Source organism: Athene cunicularia (genome assembly GCF_003259725.1).
Source record: "Athene cunicularia isolate RWA chromosome 18 unlocalized genomic scaffold, athCun1 chr18_part1, whole genome shotgun sequence".
In the NCBI taxonomy this organism is placed as follows: domain Eukaryota; kingdom Metazoa; phylum Chordata; class Aves; order Strigiformes; family Strigidae; genus Athene; species Athene cunicularia.
This window is the reverse complement of record NW_020799123.1, coordinates 1,583,783-1,600,880: the sequence shown is the minus strand read 5'-3', so window position 1 is coordinate 1,600,880 and position 17,098 is coordinate 1,583,783. Positions and strand designations below refer to the sequence as shown.

The window sequence follows — 17,098 nt, the reverse complement described above, 5'->3', positions numbered from 1 at the left end:
GTGAGGAATAGCTACAGGAGCAAACAGAAGGAGCTCTGACTTGGCACAGGGCTGAGTATCTGTCTCTTGCTGTTGCCTCGTTCACCTCTCTCTGACCCCATCTTAGCATAAAAATATATCTGTGCTCTCATGTCCCTGCATGTGACAACCCCTTCAACTCCATATGTATCAGTATATATGCATATATACCTATCATATAATTGGTTATAGCCTCTGTGCTGCTCTCTCTACAAACAATAAATAATCAAATAGGGTTAAAAATATTCTTATTCTGTATGGGGTGGTTGTGAACTAGTGTAATCCTCTTCTGGAACCTCTGAGATCTTCCAAGAGTTTCTTTTGTTGAGCACATTAGTGTTTTAGTTCATTATACACAAGGATAACAGTCTGTAGAGGAAATTATTTGGGAAATGGAACAGACTCAAGTCCCAAACTATTTCTCATATGAAAGACCAGAAATATGGCATTTAAGGAATGCTAGTAGATAGGAGTAACACCAGAATCATTCTCATCAATACGCCATGAAGGAATTTCTCCTTCTTATATCTTTCTTGGTATGCGAGGTGATATTAGGCATATTCCCTCTGCCAAGTGAAAAGAACCTTTCAAACTCTATCATTTTTGAAATGCCACTGTCCCTTATAATCCACACAAGCCAATCCCTTCCTCCTTTTGCTGTGGCTCAAGAGATAGCTTGTGGCTGCACTAAGAAAATCACTGCATTTCACGCTATAATTGTTCCACCGTGTCCATGATATTCACAGAGGAAAAAAATCTTTGAGTAGCCACTCATTCAAGGGGAAAACACTGGCTGCAACTGAACTGTGTGACATTTCTTTTTCTTGGGGAATAGCAGAGAGACCTCAGTACCATTAAATAAATCCCTAATGGACAGAAAGCTAAAGGTAGGCTAATGGCTGTGTTGACATTAACCCATGAAAATTGTTTAATCTTTTCTTCTAGACTGCTGGTTCTCCTTTAAGAAACCCACTTCCACCACTGTTGTGTATTGTCTTGCAGAAAAAAAAAAAGGATTTAAGGCGTGTGGGGACCAGACTTCTAACGTGATTCAATCTTAAAGAAGTTTGGCTTGGGCAGGGTATTTTTGGTGTAACCTTTAGAAGGTCACAGTGCCTGAGTTTGAGCTGTGACGTGTTCAGTGGTGACTCTCTCCGAAGGCAGTGCTTCATGCTATGGAGAACACTTCATCTGCACTGTCACTGACAGCAAGGAAAATGACGGAGAGATAACATAACCCTGGGGTGAAGCGAATTAGTGGAAGCATATGAAAAACTAAACAATAGCCAGGCAAGCCTGTAAATACATGCAGCAGACACACAAAAAACCCCTGAGCTTTTAAGCCATTTTTTGGTCATTATTGTTGCTTTTTTCTGTTTATGGTAGAAATCCAACTACTGCTGGATTCACACAGTGACTGTGGAATTGAAAATGCCGAATGCCATTCTAGCTACTGTGTGAAAATACATTTTTTATTGTATTTCTCTCTCCTCAGGGCTCTGGCTGACATCTTGAGGCAGCAGGGACCAATCCCAATAGCACACTGTGAAAGAGAGACTATCTCGGCCATAGATACCTCCCCCAAAGAAAACACCCCAGTCAGGACATCTTCCAAAAACCATTACACCCCTGTGCGCACCTCCAAAAGTAACCCAGGTAAGTGCTGCTTTCCTGCTCTCTCTCTTCAGAGGTGGTTGTACCAGTGGTTATGTTACAAGTCAGCAGAACATCGCACTTTACAGTAGTGGATTTTGTAAACCTAAAATTAAGATAATGAGTGGCATTAAAAGGCAATCTGATAAAGCAGAGAAGTGCAAGGATCAGTGGTGATGATTCTTCAAGGTTTTTCCTGAACAGAGTGGCTGTTCTCTCTAGGCATTTTAAAAATTCAGAATCAGTGAGGTATAAACTCAGCTTATACCAAAATGCTTGTATTAAGCTTAGAACATTGTGTATTTCCAGCATAACACATATTCTATAAAGCATAATCAGGTTCTCTGCATACAGCATCTGAGAAGAAAGAAATCCACATGATTGGGACCACCTTATTAATTCAGGTGAACTGTAGGCATGTGCCGAGAGGAAAGTGTAGAAGGTCACCTAGAGGGTATCTCAGAATCATAAAGACACTGGCCTGAGGTCCTCCAGGATCATTGGCCTGGGGTTCGGGGGACACAATTTTTTTCCCGTCTTCTACTGATGGGGTGAATTTGGTCAAATCACTTGGCTGCTTTTGCCTTGATAACCCCAGTGGCACAAGGATTCCAGCCTATTAGGTAAAGATATTGTTCTGCTTTATTTAATGCTTCACATATTGATAATTGTCAAAACAATGTCTCGATGGTTGCTGACGACCTTTAAGTGGAATGTGGTAGACTTGCCATCACTTGCCATTTCTGAGTTGCAACTGGATGTGTGCCTCAAAGATATGCCCTCATTCAGTCACAAGTTATTCAACTTCATGTGGAGTGGTTTCTGGGTGGCATTTCCTGGCCTGTGTCACCTGGCAGTCAGAGGAGGTTTTGCTAATGGTTCCTGCTGAGGAAGTTTCTGAAAGAAGCTATCAGGACCTCAGACTGCTCCACAACCTATGGAGCTTGATGTTCTCTGCATCATGTGGAAAGGGCTCATGACTGAGGTCAGTGACTGGTTTTCATTGCCTCTTTGCGGTGACTATTGGAAGGGTTTTGCTGCAGTGTGCATCACCCTGTGGAGACAGGACCAGGTGACGCTGTTCTCTGAATCCTCCCCTGCTGCTGGGAACAAAATAATTTTCCTGAGAACTAAGAAGCATTTCTTTGCTCTCAAATTTTCAGAGGACAGTGAACCCTACAATTTTACATGCCAGAGAGTCATACCTGTGAAATAGAAGGTTGGGCTGGACAACAGTGCGTGAAGTGAGTTGTCTGGAAGAGGAAGGTGCTTTTGCATATCTAGGGCTTGGGACTGGCTCTTGAGAGAATATGTGATTCTGCCCCAGGATAGAAACAGAAGAAGTAAGGGTTCATGGCCAGTGAAGAGGTATAGGCACCATCAGAGAACAACTCTGACATAAGCCTTATGATGAGATGAATCCATTTCTGAAGACGCTCTTTCTTGCTGTTGACTCCTGATGGTCATTTAGGGCAGGTAAATCCTGAATGAAGATGCAGAAGAAATTCTTTGCTTGCAGCAGAAGATACCAGCTGGATACTGGAAGTCTGAATTAGGTGTCATGTTTAGGCACTGTCAAGACCAAGAGAAGGCAAATGGGAAGGTTTGTGAGGGGAATTGCTAATTGCAGTGTTCTCTGGTGTCTGTTGGCAGCTGATGGCCCCAGTGGACATTTTTGACTTACTACTGTATTAATGGAGGCACACAGGGATGCAAGGGCCAGAGCACAGGTATCTTGAGTGGAGTGCTAGTGAAAATGGTCACACTACAGAATGACAATACCCAGTAAGGAGTATACTTGGTCCTTGCTGTGAACTGGGACATGCGATGAGCAAAGCAAAATAGCTGGGAAGGAAAATATGTTCTTAAAGATGACAGTCTGTTTCATTCAGCCTCTGCTTGTCTGTATGTTTGTCCATATTCTGAGAAGGGGAAAAGCCATTATAGTTCAGTCAGGGCTGAAACAGGAGCCCACTAAAAGAAGATATTCAGAAACCCAGCTACAAAAGAGAGGGACTTTACTTCCAGACTTCCACAGCCATTGGCAGCTGTAGGGATAATTGATCACTTGTACCTTGGGGCAGCCAATTGGACTGAATGTCACACCGAGCCCTTGCCAAAGCTGGGAAAGGAAAACTTGCTCTTGTAGCTTGCCCAAAAGAACTTGTTCCTAGCTCAGTTGTGTCTGCTATTAACATGCCCTCATATATCATATGAGACAGAAAGCTAATCACTTACAAAAGATCATGAGCTCATAAACCAGCTATACATTTAACGTTTCTTTAGACTGTTTCATTTGCAGAATAGGGCAATGCTCCATTGTAACTATACTCTGTTACTCAGCTAATCTTTAGATTATTGCAGTAATCAGAAAACTGTATAAGTGAATGCTAAAATCGTTTAGATTGAGAGGGAAGTAAAAGTTGGAAAACAAGAATGAGTTATAGCACATTAAACTAGCATAAGGGTGGTAAGCCTCAGTATGGAAGTAGAAGAGGGGTCACCATCAATACTTGCTTTTTGCGGAGGAGGGGAAGAAAAGAAATAAAAAGAGGGGAATGGGGAACAGCTGGGTCAGAAAAATAGAGGGAGTAATACGTAGTAGCAGCATCTAGGCAAAGCACTGCTCACTGGTGCTGCAAATTGGCTTGAGAAGACCACAGCTGTAGGGTTTTGCAGCAGGTTCTGGAAAATATCAGGTCTGCTGGCTGTGGTTTCTCTCAGGACACCAGAGTATGAGATGTTAAGCAACCAGAAAGGACTATAGTTGTTACATACAGGCTGAGATTGGGTTTGGTATTTGTGTTCCTTGGAACTTTTGTTTCCAAACTTATAACTAGGAGGGTGCCCTTAAGTCTTGCTAAATAGACCATAGCTTCATTTTTCCATTAGGCTTGTTTGGTGTCAGTGAACAAAATGATTATGGGTAACAATGACAAACTGAGGTGGTCTGTGTCTGAGGCAGCAGAGTCCAAACAAAGCAGGTGCTGCTGAGGGCATGCCTGCGGCACTTAGCTTGCTGGGTGGTGCCTGCTGTTTCCTGATGCAGGAATGGAGAGGAGTCCATCTCCCAGGAGCAGTGGCTACCCTTCCTGTAAGCATTCAGGCAGCCCTCAAATGGTCACAGCAAGAGATCACAGGATGGAAACACACAACTTCCTCTGGCAGCCCTCCAGGGCGTGGGCACTGTCTCCAGCTGTCGAAATGACTGAAGGAGAGTTCAAGACCAAGGCAAAGTCCTCAGTGCGTTTGCCCAGGCACTTCACAGCAGTTGGCTTTAGAACTCTCTAAGCTCTGCAGCGGGACAGGAGGGCCTGGTGTTAGGTCTAGTCTGTACTTTTCTGTTGAGCTTTGAGACAGAAGAACGCAGGTTTAACTAATGCTTGTTTAAGGGAAAAAGAGAAGTAGGTCTCTGTCCTAGACACAGAGACAATTGTCATTCTTCAGACAAGGCTGCTGGTTTCAAGAAGGCTTCAGCCTACTACTTTACAAAGGCCACCTTCTCCAAGTGGTGTGGGAGTCAGCTATTTGTCAGAACCAGAATGCATTTCCCACGTTGTATTCTGCTGAGCTTGAGCGTCTCAAGTGTCTCAAGAGCACTTCTTGAGAGATTATTGTCACTTTTGCCTTCCTCTGAGAATCGAGCTCATGCCCTTTTGAGATGGCAGGGGACAGTTCACTTCCCCTTCTTCCCACCCTCACTCCGGCTGACATTTCTTTTCATTGCTTTTATACAGTACTGCTGTTTTGATGGTGGTAGGCTCTTTGCAGATAAGAAAAGCTGAAAGCTGTGCCTACAGATTGCTTGGGTCAGAGCACACCTCTCCAGCTGTGCACCTAATTAGTATGAGCTACATCACTCTGTGCAGACAGGAATGCTCCTCCAGCCCACACAGACCTCTTGTTAGTTCAGTGTTTGCTATTGTGAGTAACAGGTAAAATATGATGAATCTGAGATTACAGGAAATCCATCTCATTTAGCTATCTATTGGCATTTTTGATGTCTCTACCACAGTAGCATCTTAAGGGGTGTTGGAAGGAAAACCCTAGTAACATTTCCCCTCCCTTTTCTCCTTGTCCTGTCTATGCTGACATCTGCTGTGAAGGTCAGTGCCATTTGTCTGTTCAGTGTCTGTCCAGCAAACAGACAAGAACGAGGATAGATGGGAGAAAGGTCAACAGTTCCTGCAGGCTTGGAAAACGTCATACATAAGCAGCAATATGCTCCCGTAGAGGAAGGTGCTGCATTTGGCACAAGAGACAGAATTTAAGCCAGAGGCAATCCTCCTGAAATGTCCACAGTCAACTGATGTGTCAGAAATGATGAGGGCTGTTCCCTGTGACAGTGATGCTGATAGACAGCATTAGTGGAAGAATTAAGACTAGATACTTGGCTCAGATGACTACTTCCAATACCATCCTCAGATATTTGAAGGCCTCTGAAAGTCAGATGCAAGGAGCTGGTTTGCTTTTCCCAAAATGTGGTTAAGCAAAACACCCGCAAGAGTCAATCACTACAGAAACTGTCAGATGGGAGTTTTCTGATTACCGTGATGATAGAGGGGTAATCACCTCAGGACTACAGCCATGAAGGGAGCTGTCTCATCAGTGTTTTCCAAACTGAAACCAAACCACAAAAGACTTCAAGTAAGAATTTGAAACAGATCTTTGGCTGGTGCGAATCAGTGTTGTACTGTCATAGTGGTGGGACATGGGCTCGGTTTAGGTAAATCCTTATGTGTCAGGGAGGCTTATGTCCCAGACTCACAGCTGCTACAAATCCATGATGCTTCAGGACAGCATATGGTCTGAATTGATCGTTTATTCTCTCAGTATCATTCTGACTCTTCCACAGAGGCTCTTCTTCATACAATTCACCTTGATAGTATTGCCAACCTGTGAGAGAGGGGTTACTCAGAACCCTAAGACTGATGTGGGAAGTTATGTGGGAGGAGAATCTCTCCAAATATGTCCAGGACAAGGATGTCCTTGCTGCCACTGTGGAATTCTTTCAGCACTGAAGGGTCATCAGATGTCTACTTGAGCATGAAGCAGGCAGGTAAAACCCATGCCTGGAATTATGCTGCTTCTGACTACCTCCAGGATCAGGATGCTGTTAAGAGCAATGAGAAGAACATTTTTATACTTCCTGGTGAAAAGACTCTGGCCTAGTTTTATATTCTTTTGGCCTCAATTCTAAGAATATCAAATTGCATCACCAACAAAATACGCTGGTCTGAAACCAGCTCCAGATGTGCCAGAAAATAGCTGACCACAGGGGTAAATAGAGATAATTTTCCAGTGTGAAAAAACTTTTGCTTTTCACCTGCGCTAGGGACGGGTGTACCTGCAGGTGTGAAGAACATCTTATTGACAGGATTACCACTTTGAATGCAGCAAACAACGCAGGCTAGCGCTCTGATTAGCCTGATATATCTTGGGAAGGCTTTTAATAAGCCATTTGAGTCAGGATGTTCCAGAGATATACGTATTCAAAGTGCTGTTTTCAGCAGTGCTTTCCACCCAGAGGCATATTCTGAGCTTGTTCTGAATGTGAACAAATGCAGGAGAGGCCTTTAATCTTTATGGAAATTGTAGCTAACGTCTCTAGTCAAATATAGGCAGAGCAGCATGGGGAATACTTCCACCCTAATCATCGCACAGGGGAGGAGATCACTGCGCTTGGCCCTGCTCTCCCTGGGCTATGGGCTCAGCACGGGCTTTGGCCCTTTTCTAAAGACCAGGGTGAGCCAGAGCTGTCAGCTTCTCAGATCTCCTCCAGGTTATATATGCCTTCTCCTGTGCATTCTTCTCCCTTTCCCCTCTCTCCTTTCCCTCAAGTCTCCAACTGGTCTCTGCTTCAAATTACTTCCTTTATTCATTCATTGAATTCTCTAGCTTCTCCCCAAAATCCCCAGCAACTATTTGAATTAATTTACTGAGGATCAGTGTAGAAATGTATGTCGAAGGCGTTCAAATTCCCTGCTGTTTCACAGTTTGTGTTGTCATTTACAGCTGTTCAGGGGAATACAAAGCAGGTGTAAAATGATCCCCCAGTCCCTGCAGTAGCATTTTACAGCCCCTGTGCTCTGTTGTAAGAAACTAGTTAAGGTGCAGGCGGGTGAAGAATTAGGGAAACCACTTGGAAAACACCCAGAGAGTTCCAGGAACAGGGTTTTTCTTTTCTCCATACTCCTGTTGCCATTCACTGACATTTGAAAAGAAAGAAACAAGAGCAGCTTTGAAACCTCTAGGATCTGTAGAAGATAAGGCAATTCGATGTTACTCTATCTGCTTTTTCCTTCAAGCACATCCCTGTTATGGTAATCCCCAGTGCTTCCCCCAGCTTTCCCTCCCAGGAAAATCCCAAATGGATTAATGTGTTTTCTGAGCCATCAGAAAATGTCAGATTTTTCTGTCTCAGGTCATTTTGAGGGTAAGAGTTACTCAGTGTTCTGGCATTCACAATACCATCACCAAAAGGGACAGTCAGTCCAGCAGAGAGAGGGGAGAATTGGATGCTGCTGGAATTGGTGCAGGGTAGCTAAGGTAGGACACCAGCTGCTATCTTCTTTGGTGGCTGGTTTCCTCGTTTATTTAGGACCTAAGTTAGCCTGTATAGTGTTAGACATCACAGGTGTTCATTCACCTGTAGTACCCGAGCAGCTGATGCCCCTTAACTCCCACTCTCTGTGGCATTGCCAGTCTCCATTTTACAAACGGGGAAATGGAGCATAGAGGGGCAAGGGCCATGCTTTGAAAGGTGCTTGGGTTGCCATCTTCCCTTGACTTGAAAATAAATGGCTACAGCCTTGTGAAAATATTTCCCTGAATAATTTATGCCCGGGCACTGAGAGAACAATTTTGTCCTGGGACCACCATTTTCCCTTGAGCTCGGCACCTCTCAGAGAGGATGGTTCTGTAGCATGTGCTTTAAGTCCTGCTTTGCATGCGTGGGGATGCTTCCTCTTGCATCTGCACATGGGCACAGGCCTGACTCCTTCAATCCCGTATCCTAAAGCAAGCAAGAGCTTTTACACTTGAGTTGGAAAACAAAGACTTTGTCCCAAATTACTCGTAATCCACGAAACACAGGAGAAGGGATGGATTGGCAAGTCAGGTGAATGAGCTACAGTGCAATTAATTGCCCTTATTCTAAATGGATTTTTTTAAACTGTTAAATATTTCTTTGCTTACCCTTTTGCAATCTTACTGGTTTAGACATCCAACTTCCCTCTTGTGTAGCCACCGGAGCATAGGATCTGGTGCTGTGGGGATATTCAATTGTGTGCAGCCTTAAGCCCGCTAATAGTGACAAGTAAAGCCTGTGATCCCCAGAGCTCTCCTGAGCCATGCAGCCTCCTCCTTCCCTCGGTGAGACTAGGGCTGCACCTACTTCTGCCTCTAGTTATTGATTTTTTTCTGGTCTCCTAAGTGTTTTACTGAGCTGTAAAGTTTTAGGGTAATCTGTGAAAAAGAACCTTTGGGAAAACTATACCCCACTAACAAGACACATGAGACAACAACATATCCCCACTGCAAATATATTTATCAGTGAACTTACTGGAGAATAAAATGCAACATGATTTGCAATAGTTTCTTGTGTCTCATGTTCAAATATCTCCCATGACTGATGTTGGGGTTTCATGTGTCAAAACAGCTAGAAGTGACAAATTTGAAATAAATTAAAAAAAAAAAAAAAACCACAAGAAAAAAAGCCAGTCTGACTATTGCAGGGGGAAAAAAAATGCGTAGGTGGAGTCTATGTGTATATACACATGTATAATGTCTTGATACTCACATGAACCACATAGCCACGGCAGAGTATCAACATCCAGAACTACAGGATAAATATCAGGTGGCTGCTAAAAGTGTTTTGGTGGAATTTAGCATTCATTCGATAGAGTGCAGTCCCGGACCCACAAGGCCAGGCACAGCAGCACTTATCATCCACAGTGATATCTAGAAACTGTAGGTTACTATGGTAACAGCAATTTTTTTAAGAGCGACTATTGCAAGTTGTGAGCAGGAGAGAGGATTAAGCATATAGATTTACTTTGAAACAAAGCCTCACAGTGAAACTCAACCTGATGAAGACAATACAACAAAACGCATGGAGGATGTGGAAATTAATTGAAGCAAACTTTTCTGGCACCATGATCTGGTGGAAGAGGCATTAATGTGGAAAAAGCCTGGAAGTCTAACGCAGGTGTGTAACCAGCCACGGGGCTGCGTGTTGCAGGGGACAGAGTGGCTGTGGCATGTGCTGCAACACACTGAGTGATGCCCCGGATGGCACCATGAGGCAGCATCAGGTCTCTGTGCCCAGTGCCGCCTCCTTGCTGCACACACAAAGTAGTGGGAGCACATGGTCCTCCTTCCCAGAACTGGGCTTCACTACTTGTAACAGTTGCTAGGTTTAAGAGCAAATTCCAATGCTGATGGGATTGTGAGGTCCCAGGAAGTAGGACTGATAGATGGAGGAGAGTCACAGTAATGCTGCCTAGGAGCAGTGAGAAGGAGTTACGGAGGATGGAGACTGTGTGTGTGTAGGAGGTCCAACCTGATACATTTGGATGCTTTCCCAATTCCTGAATCTGTACAGCTGGATTGGAAACGGCAAAGAAATACTGTTCTAAAAACATACAAAAGCAGAGATGGAAACAGTTTTGGAGCATAACACCTGAGGGGGGAGGCTAGTTCATGCCCTAGTCCTGTGTTGCTCATGCTACGAAGTCTGAGTTGGTGCCAACAAGGAATAGTGTTTAAGCCAGGTGGTTCCCCTCATCCTGTGCTCTGTCCTCCCGCTTCAGATATGGGAAAGGATTGCGAACAAAGGGCCACTAGATCAGTTATCTGGCACAGATATTCTGGAGAATTTGGAGTCCTGTGGGAAAGGGCATGACTGGAAAACACTGGGTGTCTGAGCTGACGTTATTGCCATGCCATCTCAGCACTCACCAGCTGCCCAGGTTCAGGTCCTTTGGGAGCAACTGGGAAACAGGGCTGGGGATTAGGGAGCAGCAACACAAAGCTCAGCCGCAGCCCCAGCAGTGGGAGGGCAGGTTACCTGGGGCTTGAGGATGCAGTAGGCAAGGGCAGTCATGCTCTGGGCTAGGTTTTGATTTGAGCCTTGACCTGTGTCTTGGTTTGAATCTGCAAGCTTGCCCATTCTTCCTCTCAAGCTCCAGGTTCACAGGCAGTTGAGTCAGCCTAATGGCTCTTCTGCCATTGAAGCACAGGTCTCAAATCTTCTTCTCACATCTTCTGCCATCGTCACTGCCCTCTGCGCTGACTCTGGTGCTGTCACATTCTTCCATTGGCTGGTTTAACTCATTAACCCAACAAAATCAACTCAAGAAGAAATCATATGATGGAATGTAGGAGGGCAATCAGGAGAAGGACTGAGAGGGAGTACGCTGTTTAGGCAGTGCTGAATTTCTACACACTGAGCTGTGTCCTATGTAACCAAAGGCTTGAGTAGGATCTTTAGTGGTTGCCTGTGAGCAAGCCTGCAGGCCTACTGCCTGTGCTTAGATGCTCTGGGAACTTGGTGTCCAACTTGACTATCAGCACCTTCAAGGCTACATGCACTTTGAGATGAAGTGGGCTGAGGTTTGGACCAGCAGGTTTGGCATTTTCCAAAACTCCAATCTGACACCATGGTGGCAATTTAGAACCAAAACAATCCTGCCTGCAGTTAAGGTATTTTAGTTTTAAGCTGTTCAGGATTTTTCTTGGGGAAAAAAAAAAAAACTAAGTTCACTGTTAAACCAGTTGTTCTGTCCTGACCATTCTGCAGCTCTACTGGATGCTGTTGAAGGGTAAAATTGTTTATGTAGCAGGTTTGCTTCTCCCTGTTTGCCTCTATGTGTCTTGCTAGGTGAATTATTGTTTGTAAAACGCATTAGATCTTCAGATGAAAGGCAGAAACACAATGTGGTTTTTTTTTCCATTAATCGGAGCAGTTTACAGAAAACATCCATTTAAAATGTTAAAGCCAATTTGCAACTGGTATTGACAACAGTTAAGTTGGCCTCCAGAAGGTAATGCAACTAGTTGCTTTTGACACTTTGAAGAAATCTTTATAAGGACATTTTATGTGTTGAGCTTCTCCCATTTCATGATTGCTTATGCTATCACACTCTATAGAAGTGTAAACAGAGGTGAGGAACTGGAAGCAATACTCCATTAAGAATGTGCCATCGTCAGTAATCTTTCCCTCCTGTCTTGCTGGACCCCTGCCCAAATATTACAACTCAATCTATGCTCTGCTTTCATCACTATCAGCTTCCTTTCTTTGCTTCCCAGTTGACTTTGCTGACTTAAAAATTATTCAAACATGTACTGAACCAAAGGTTTACTACTTTATTCCTGGCATTATCACCAGGATCAGTAAACTCCACAGCTGACCACTGGCCACAACCTCCATGAAGAGCAGTGGCACACAGGCTCTGCAAAGCTATAAACTCTTGCAACCTTGTCATGGAAAACTACCAGCTCTGCTTACAGACACGTGAGAATAAAGGGAATTCATGGTAAACGTCTCATGAATCAGTCCTCGAGTATTTAATGGATAGCTCAGCTGACATCCAGATGTGTAGCTTCTAGAGACCTTGCAAGACCCTGGCTAGGGGAAGTGGAAGCATTTACTAGCAGAAGATATTGCTCAAGTCTGTGAAAACCTAGTTGATTAGTGTTCTGTCTTAAGCACCTAAATCCTAAGAGGCTTAACCAGTTGTCTTTTATGGTTTGTCTCAAGCTCTGCTTGGCCAGAGCAAAGGGTTGAGGAAGAGTCTGCAGGGCTGCCTTCCCCATGTCTTTCAGCAGTGTTTCTCTACATGAGGCAGCTTTGATTTTTTCACAATGCTCATATCTCTAGGGCATTTCTACCTTCTGGGGTATGCCAGGGGTGTTCTGCCTTTTTTTTTTTTTTTTTTTTTTTTGATGGCGGGAAGGTTTAGCTCCTGTTGAAGATCTGAAGACAGATCTTGTTGGCTGCAAACAGCTATTATCATTGGTGCAGTCCTTGTTTCTTCTGTCATGGCAGCCATGTATGTGTAGCTTGGGAATTTAGTGGGTCTTGTCTCACTTCCTCTTCTCTGAAATTTTTTACCCTCAGACCTTCTCACTTGTTGAAAAGACTCTCATGTAGCTATTTATATGAGCATACCTAAGAAGGAATGATACCCTCCTCCATAAAAGGACAAATCTAACTACTCTTTCTGTTTGATTTAAAGTATTTGAGGAGGAAGGAAAAGGCAGTACATCTGTCACAATCTTTCTTACAATCAGAGAAGTTAATGGAAAGATTCCTTCTGGCTCTTCTGGACTTTGGACAAGACTCTGTACTGCAACATTAGCAAATAATGTAGTTCACATCTCATCAAATTCTTCTTGGGAAAATAATTCTAATAAATGTGGATGGTCTTTTGCAGCTTTCTCCCCAAATCTGTCCCTGGTTTGTCAGCTGTGCCAACACCTCTATCTTCTCATGTCAAATCACTTCTGTGGATAACTGTTGCTTTCTAAAACAAACCCCATGCAAGATGTTCAATTGCTGCCAGTCACAGAGAGATGCCCGAGTACTTGGAATGACCTCTCTGAAAAGGCAGTACGGTAAAAATTCTTGAATTTGTGTCTTTCTACACAATGTCTCCCAACTGCAGTAATGCAACCTCTTTGGCACTTCTTTTCATTTCACATATCTCCTCCCTGGATCCACAGTTTTTTCTACTGAGAAAGCATTTCTCAGCAAGCTCCACAGGCTGGGTGCCTTTATGCTGATTTGCACCATGCTTGCCAGAGGGACCTGAAATCTCAGTCATTCCTAGGCCCACATGCCAGATCCCTGTACTGTTCACACAGGCAGCATGCACTCAAAATTCAGGTAGCTATACATCCTATCTTCCTTGTAGCAAGTTCTGTGGCCCTTGTAGGAAGGGTCTTTGGGGAATCCTGCAAGGAATTAGCCTTTGTGATGGCTGGAGAATGCAAGAAGGGTGTGGAGATGTGTTCATGCTGTAAGATAAAAGTTCAACATTAAGTAAACTGAAGTGCTGCAGGTTGCCTGAGATCATAGATGGTGAGTATGGCATCCAGGTTGCACAGCTCAGCAGAACAAGTTTTTCTATTAAATCCTACTTAAATATTCATATATTCAGTGATCAGGAGGCAGGACTGGGAAGGGGAAGTCTTGATGCACAGGCTACGGTTAAGTAGCTCCAACTACCTCCATCTCTGAAGCACCCCACTGCTGCCTTGGTGTTGGTCATTGTAGATGTCAGAGGTTCTTATCCCAAGTTTCCAGGTTTCTGACTGCCCTCATTGCAGAACTTCAAGTGCCCAGCACTGGCAGAACCATGCAGCACCAGAGTCAGCTGATGTCCTTTCTCTTCTGAGCCTACTTGCTGTGTGGGCGTCATTCTCCTTGATGAGCATCTAATAGGTATAGAAATGACCCCAGAGGAGTTCAGGTGTGACATGGATCTAGGGTGGAAGAGGAGCCTTCCTGTCATACCTGCCTTACTGTCCTTTCTTCTTTGTCTGCCGTGGCAGAGGGCAGCACTAGGAGCTGGACTAATGACTCTACTTACTTCTCCATTGTCTCCGCTCTCCACTTGCCTAACGTGGTTGAGTGTACTTGTCTGTCAAAGGATTCAGGTAGATGAGTTCTGATCAATGCTTGCTGTTCTCGTGACTTATGGATGGAAGAGTTGAGAGGGGTTAGACAAGTTGTCGTGGGTTGTTGTGATGTATTCTGACATGCAAGAGAGTGATTGCGTAGCACTATGGCTGTCATTTGACATCTATGAGGTCACATGAAAGATCACCCAGTCTTTCAAGAGACTGTCAGTAACCCAGAATGCCTTGAGCCAGCATCAACTCTCATATTATCTGCAGATAGCCTGTGGACCCTGTGAGGCTTTGGCCACGGGCTGTCGGCAGGTGCTAAAGCTGAATCGTTCCCATCTGAGCAGGGCAATAAGTTCTTGACTGACAAAAAAGGAAAAGAGTGTTGGCCCATGGGTGAACTCGGCAGGTAGTTGCCCCCCAGTCTATGTCCTGCAGCTCTGTAGCCCTTGGCACAGCTGGTGGGGCTGGTCTGTGCAGAGCCAGCCTGTGAAATTCCCAACTGCTTCTGTCTGGAGATACAGGGAAAGACAGAAGCAAAGCATCCCTCAAGAGTCTTTCACAAATATAGTTGCAACTTCCCAGTCAGAGCAGTCACTCCTCCAAGTATCCTGGACCTTTTTTATGAAGCAAAGCCACATATCTAAAATAGGGACAAACCTTAATTTTGGAAAGTGTCATGGGATATTACAGCCAAGACCTTCAGTTTTGCTTGGTTTGAGAGTTTAGTCTTGAGGAAATTCCAAGTTTCTCACCATTAAAATTCTAAGCCCTTTAGTCCATTGCTGTCCAAGACTGTCTCCCTAGTTTATTTTTCTTTTTGTTCTCTGAAGTCATGTTACACCTAAATTCTAGCTGCAGTCTTTTTCAGAAGGTCTGTGTTATGCAGCCAAGCTCCAGTCCCAGGCAGCATAACCTCTGGTGGGCCTCCTGACTGATGGAGAAATGTGTCAGCTGTTGCATGCAGAAATAACTGGGCTTTCCTATTAGCAGTGGTATTATTTCTTTGGTCTGGAGGTGGAAGTTAAGCTCTTCCACAGTGATGCACTTTCTCAGTGGTATATGACTGAGAACATTACAAAGGTTTCTACCGAAACCTCTGTCTCACTGTGCAGGTTTGCAGCAAGCTTCAGGTCCTATGGTAACCTACTTTCCAACACCTTCTCCATAACTATTGCACCCATAGATTTGATTTCGTTCTATCCAACATGTCAAACTGAATTTTCCCTCCCCACCTGGAACTCAGTGCCACTTATACCCTTCTTTCTGGCTCTCCTGAAGAGCACACATCTTTTTTTGTGCCTCACTTCCCAGCAGTCTTACTGCTGCAGCCTTCCTGGTACCCCTACTGTCTCCAGTTGCACATCCCATATCAGTTCTGCTTTGTGTTAGCCAACAGTCCTGGCAATCACCCCTGACTGTACCCCATGACTTTTCAGCCCTGGCACACTTCTAATAATGCTTATCTAATCAAGTTTCTTCCACCTGCCTATTCATCCTCTTTTTGTGCCTTCTACATTTCACTGCTACTTCCTTATATGATGCTGTGTCAAGTTCTTTGTCTGACTCTGTTTCTTTAAATATATCTTGGATAGATGCAAGTGCAAAAAATCAATGTTTTGTGCAGGATCACAGAACCTTCAGCCAGGATCTCATGAGGGTGAGCACCATGCCAAACACCTGGCAGTTTCAGGGTCAATATGACTGGAGAGCAAGGAAGGGCAAGTGATGAACCACTGATGTACCAGCATGGTTGATCTGGAGGAGTGAGCAACTGAGAAAATGATCAGGGCCCTCCTCCTTTCAAGTTGTGCAATTTAGTAGTCAGGAGAGCAAGGGTTCTGCACTGTAGATCTTATTCCTTCTCTGTAGGAGAACCCAGTGATCTTGAAACTTTTGGCCCTCCCATGATTGGACTACTTTAGTCCTCCTGAGTTCAATGTGAAGAGCTGTTTTCCCGCCCTTGGTGCTCAGGGAGACCCCATGGCAGCTTGGTGACCAGCTTCTGGTTACTTCACAGAAGTACAGATGCTGCTTTTTGAACTGTTCTTGCCTTTCTGCTGTCACACCTGCCCACATGTGTCCAGGCTCACAGGCATATGCACTTCAGGAGCTGACAGACCCTGACTGCCCAGTCACTCAGGTGGGGATTTAGTTCTGCTTGCACAGACATTGTATTAAGTTGCAGGGTGACACCTGTGAACATCAGTTTAACATAACTGTCAGAATGATACTTGGTGGAGCTAATGAAATATTTACCTTTGAGCAGCTGTAAGACCATTAATGTTTCACTGTCTGCTGCCAGCCAGCCCTTTCCTGATTTACATTCTTGAATTGTTTATGAGGCTAATTGCACTGCCCTTCATAAATCAGGGACTCAGGCTTTTCTGGGGACCTTTCATTTAACAAGACCTCCTCTGCTCTGCTGGTGAGGGCATCCATGGCAAGAAACCAGGAGATGGAAGCTGACACAAGCTTCCATGAGTCCCCCCACCCAGGTTCTCCCCCATCCCACCCCCCCCAGCGTGTACTGCAGCATGAGAGTCTCAGAGCACTGGCATGATGCTATGGCCAAGCCTACAGCTTTTGGGCTCTCCATGTTGCTTGGCGACACTCCTTGCATTCAAAGGGTGGCTCTTTTCATACTAGCACTGATGTCCTGGCACATTTGGTATTGACATGCAAGAGGGATGTTGGCTTAGCTCAGGGGTAGGCAGGAGACACAAAGTCCAGACACTACTGTGCCTTTGGAGAAGGTGAATCCTCCCCAGGACAATGATAAAGTTGGAAGGTA

The 17,098-nt window shown here is 44.6% G+C and overlaps 1 protein-coding gene across 1 annotated transcript in view; it reads left to right on the top strand.

Moving 5' to 3' along the window:
- The first annotated feature begins 556 nt into the window (after positions 1-556).
- Positions 557-17,098, top strand: part of SHISA6 (shisa family member 6) — a 245,268-nt gene continuing 228,726 nt past the window's right edge. Inside the window, exons 1-2 of the mRNA XM_026861254.1 lie at positions 557-591; positions 1,514-1,674. Of these exons, the coding sequence (XP_026717055.1) occupies positions 557-591; positions 1,514-1,674 (196 nt within the window). The remainder of the gene's footprint in view (positions 592-1,513; positions 1,675-17,098) is intronic.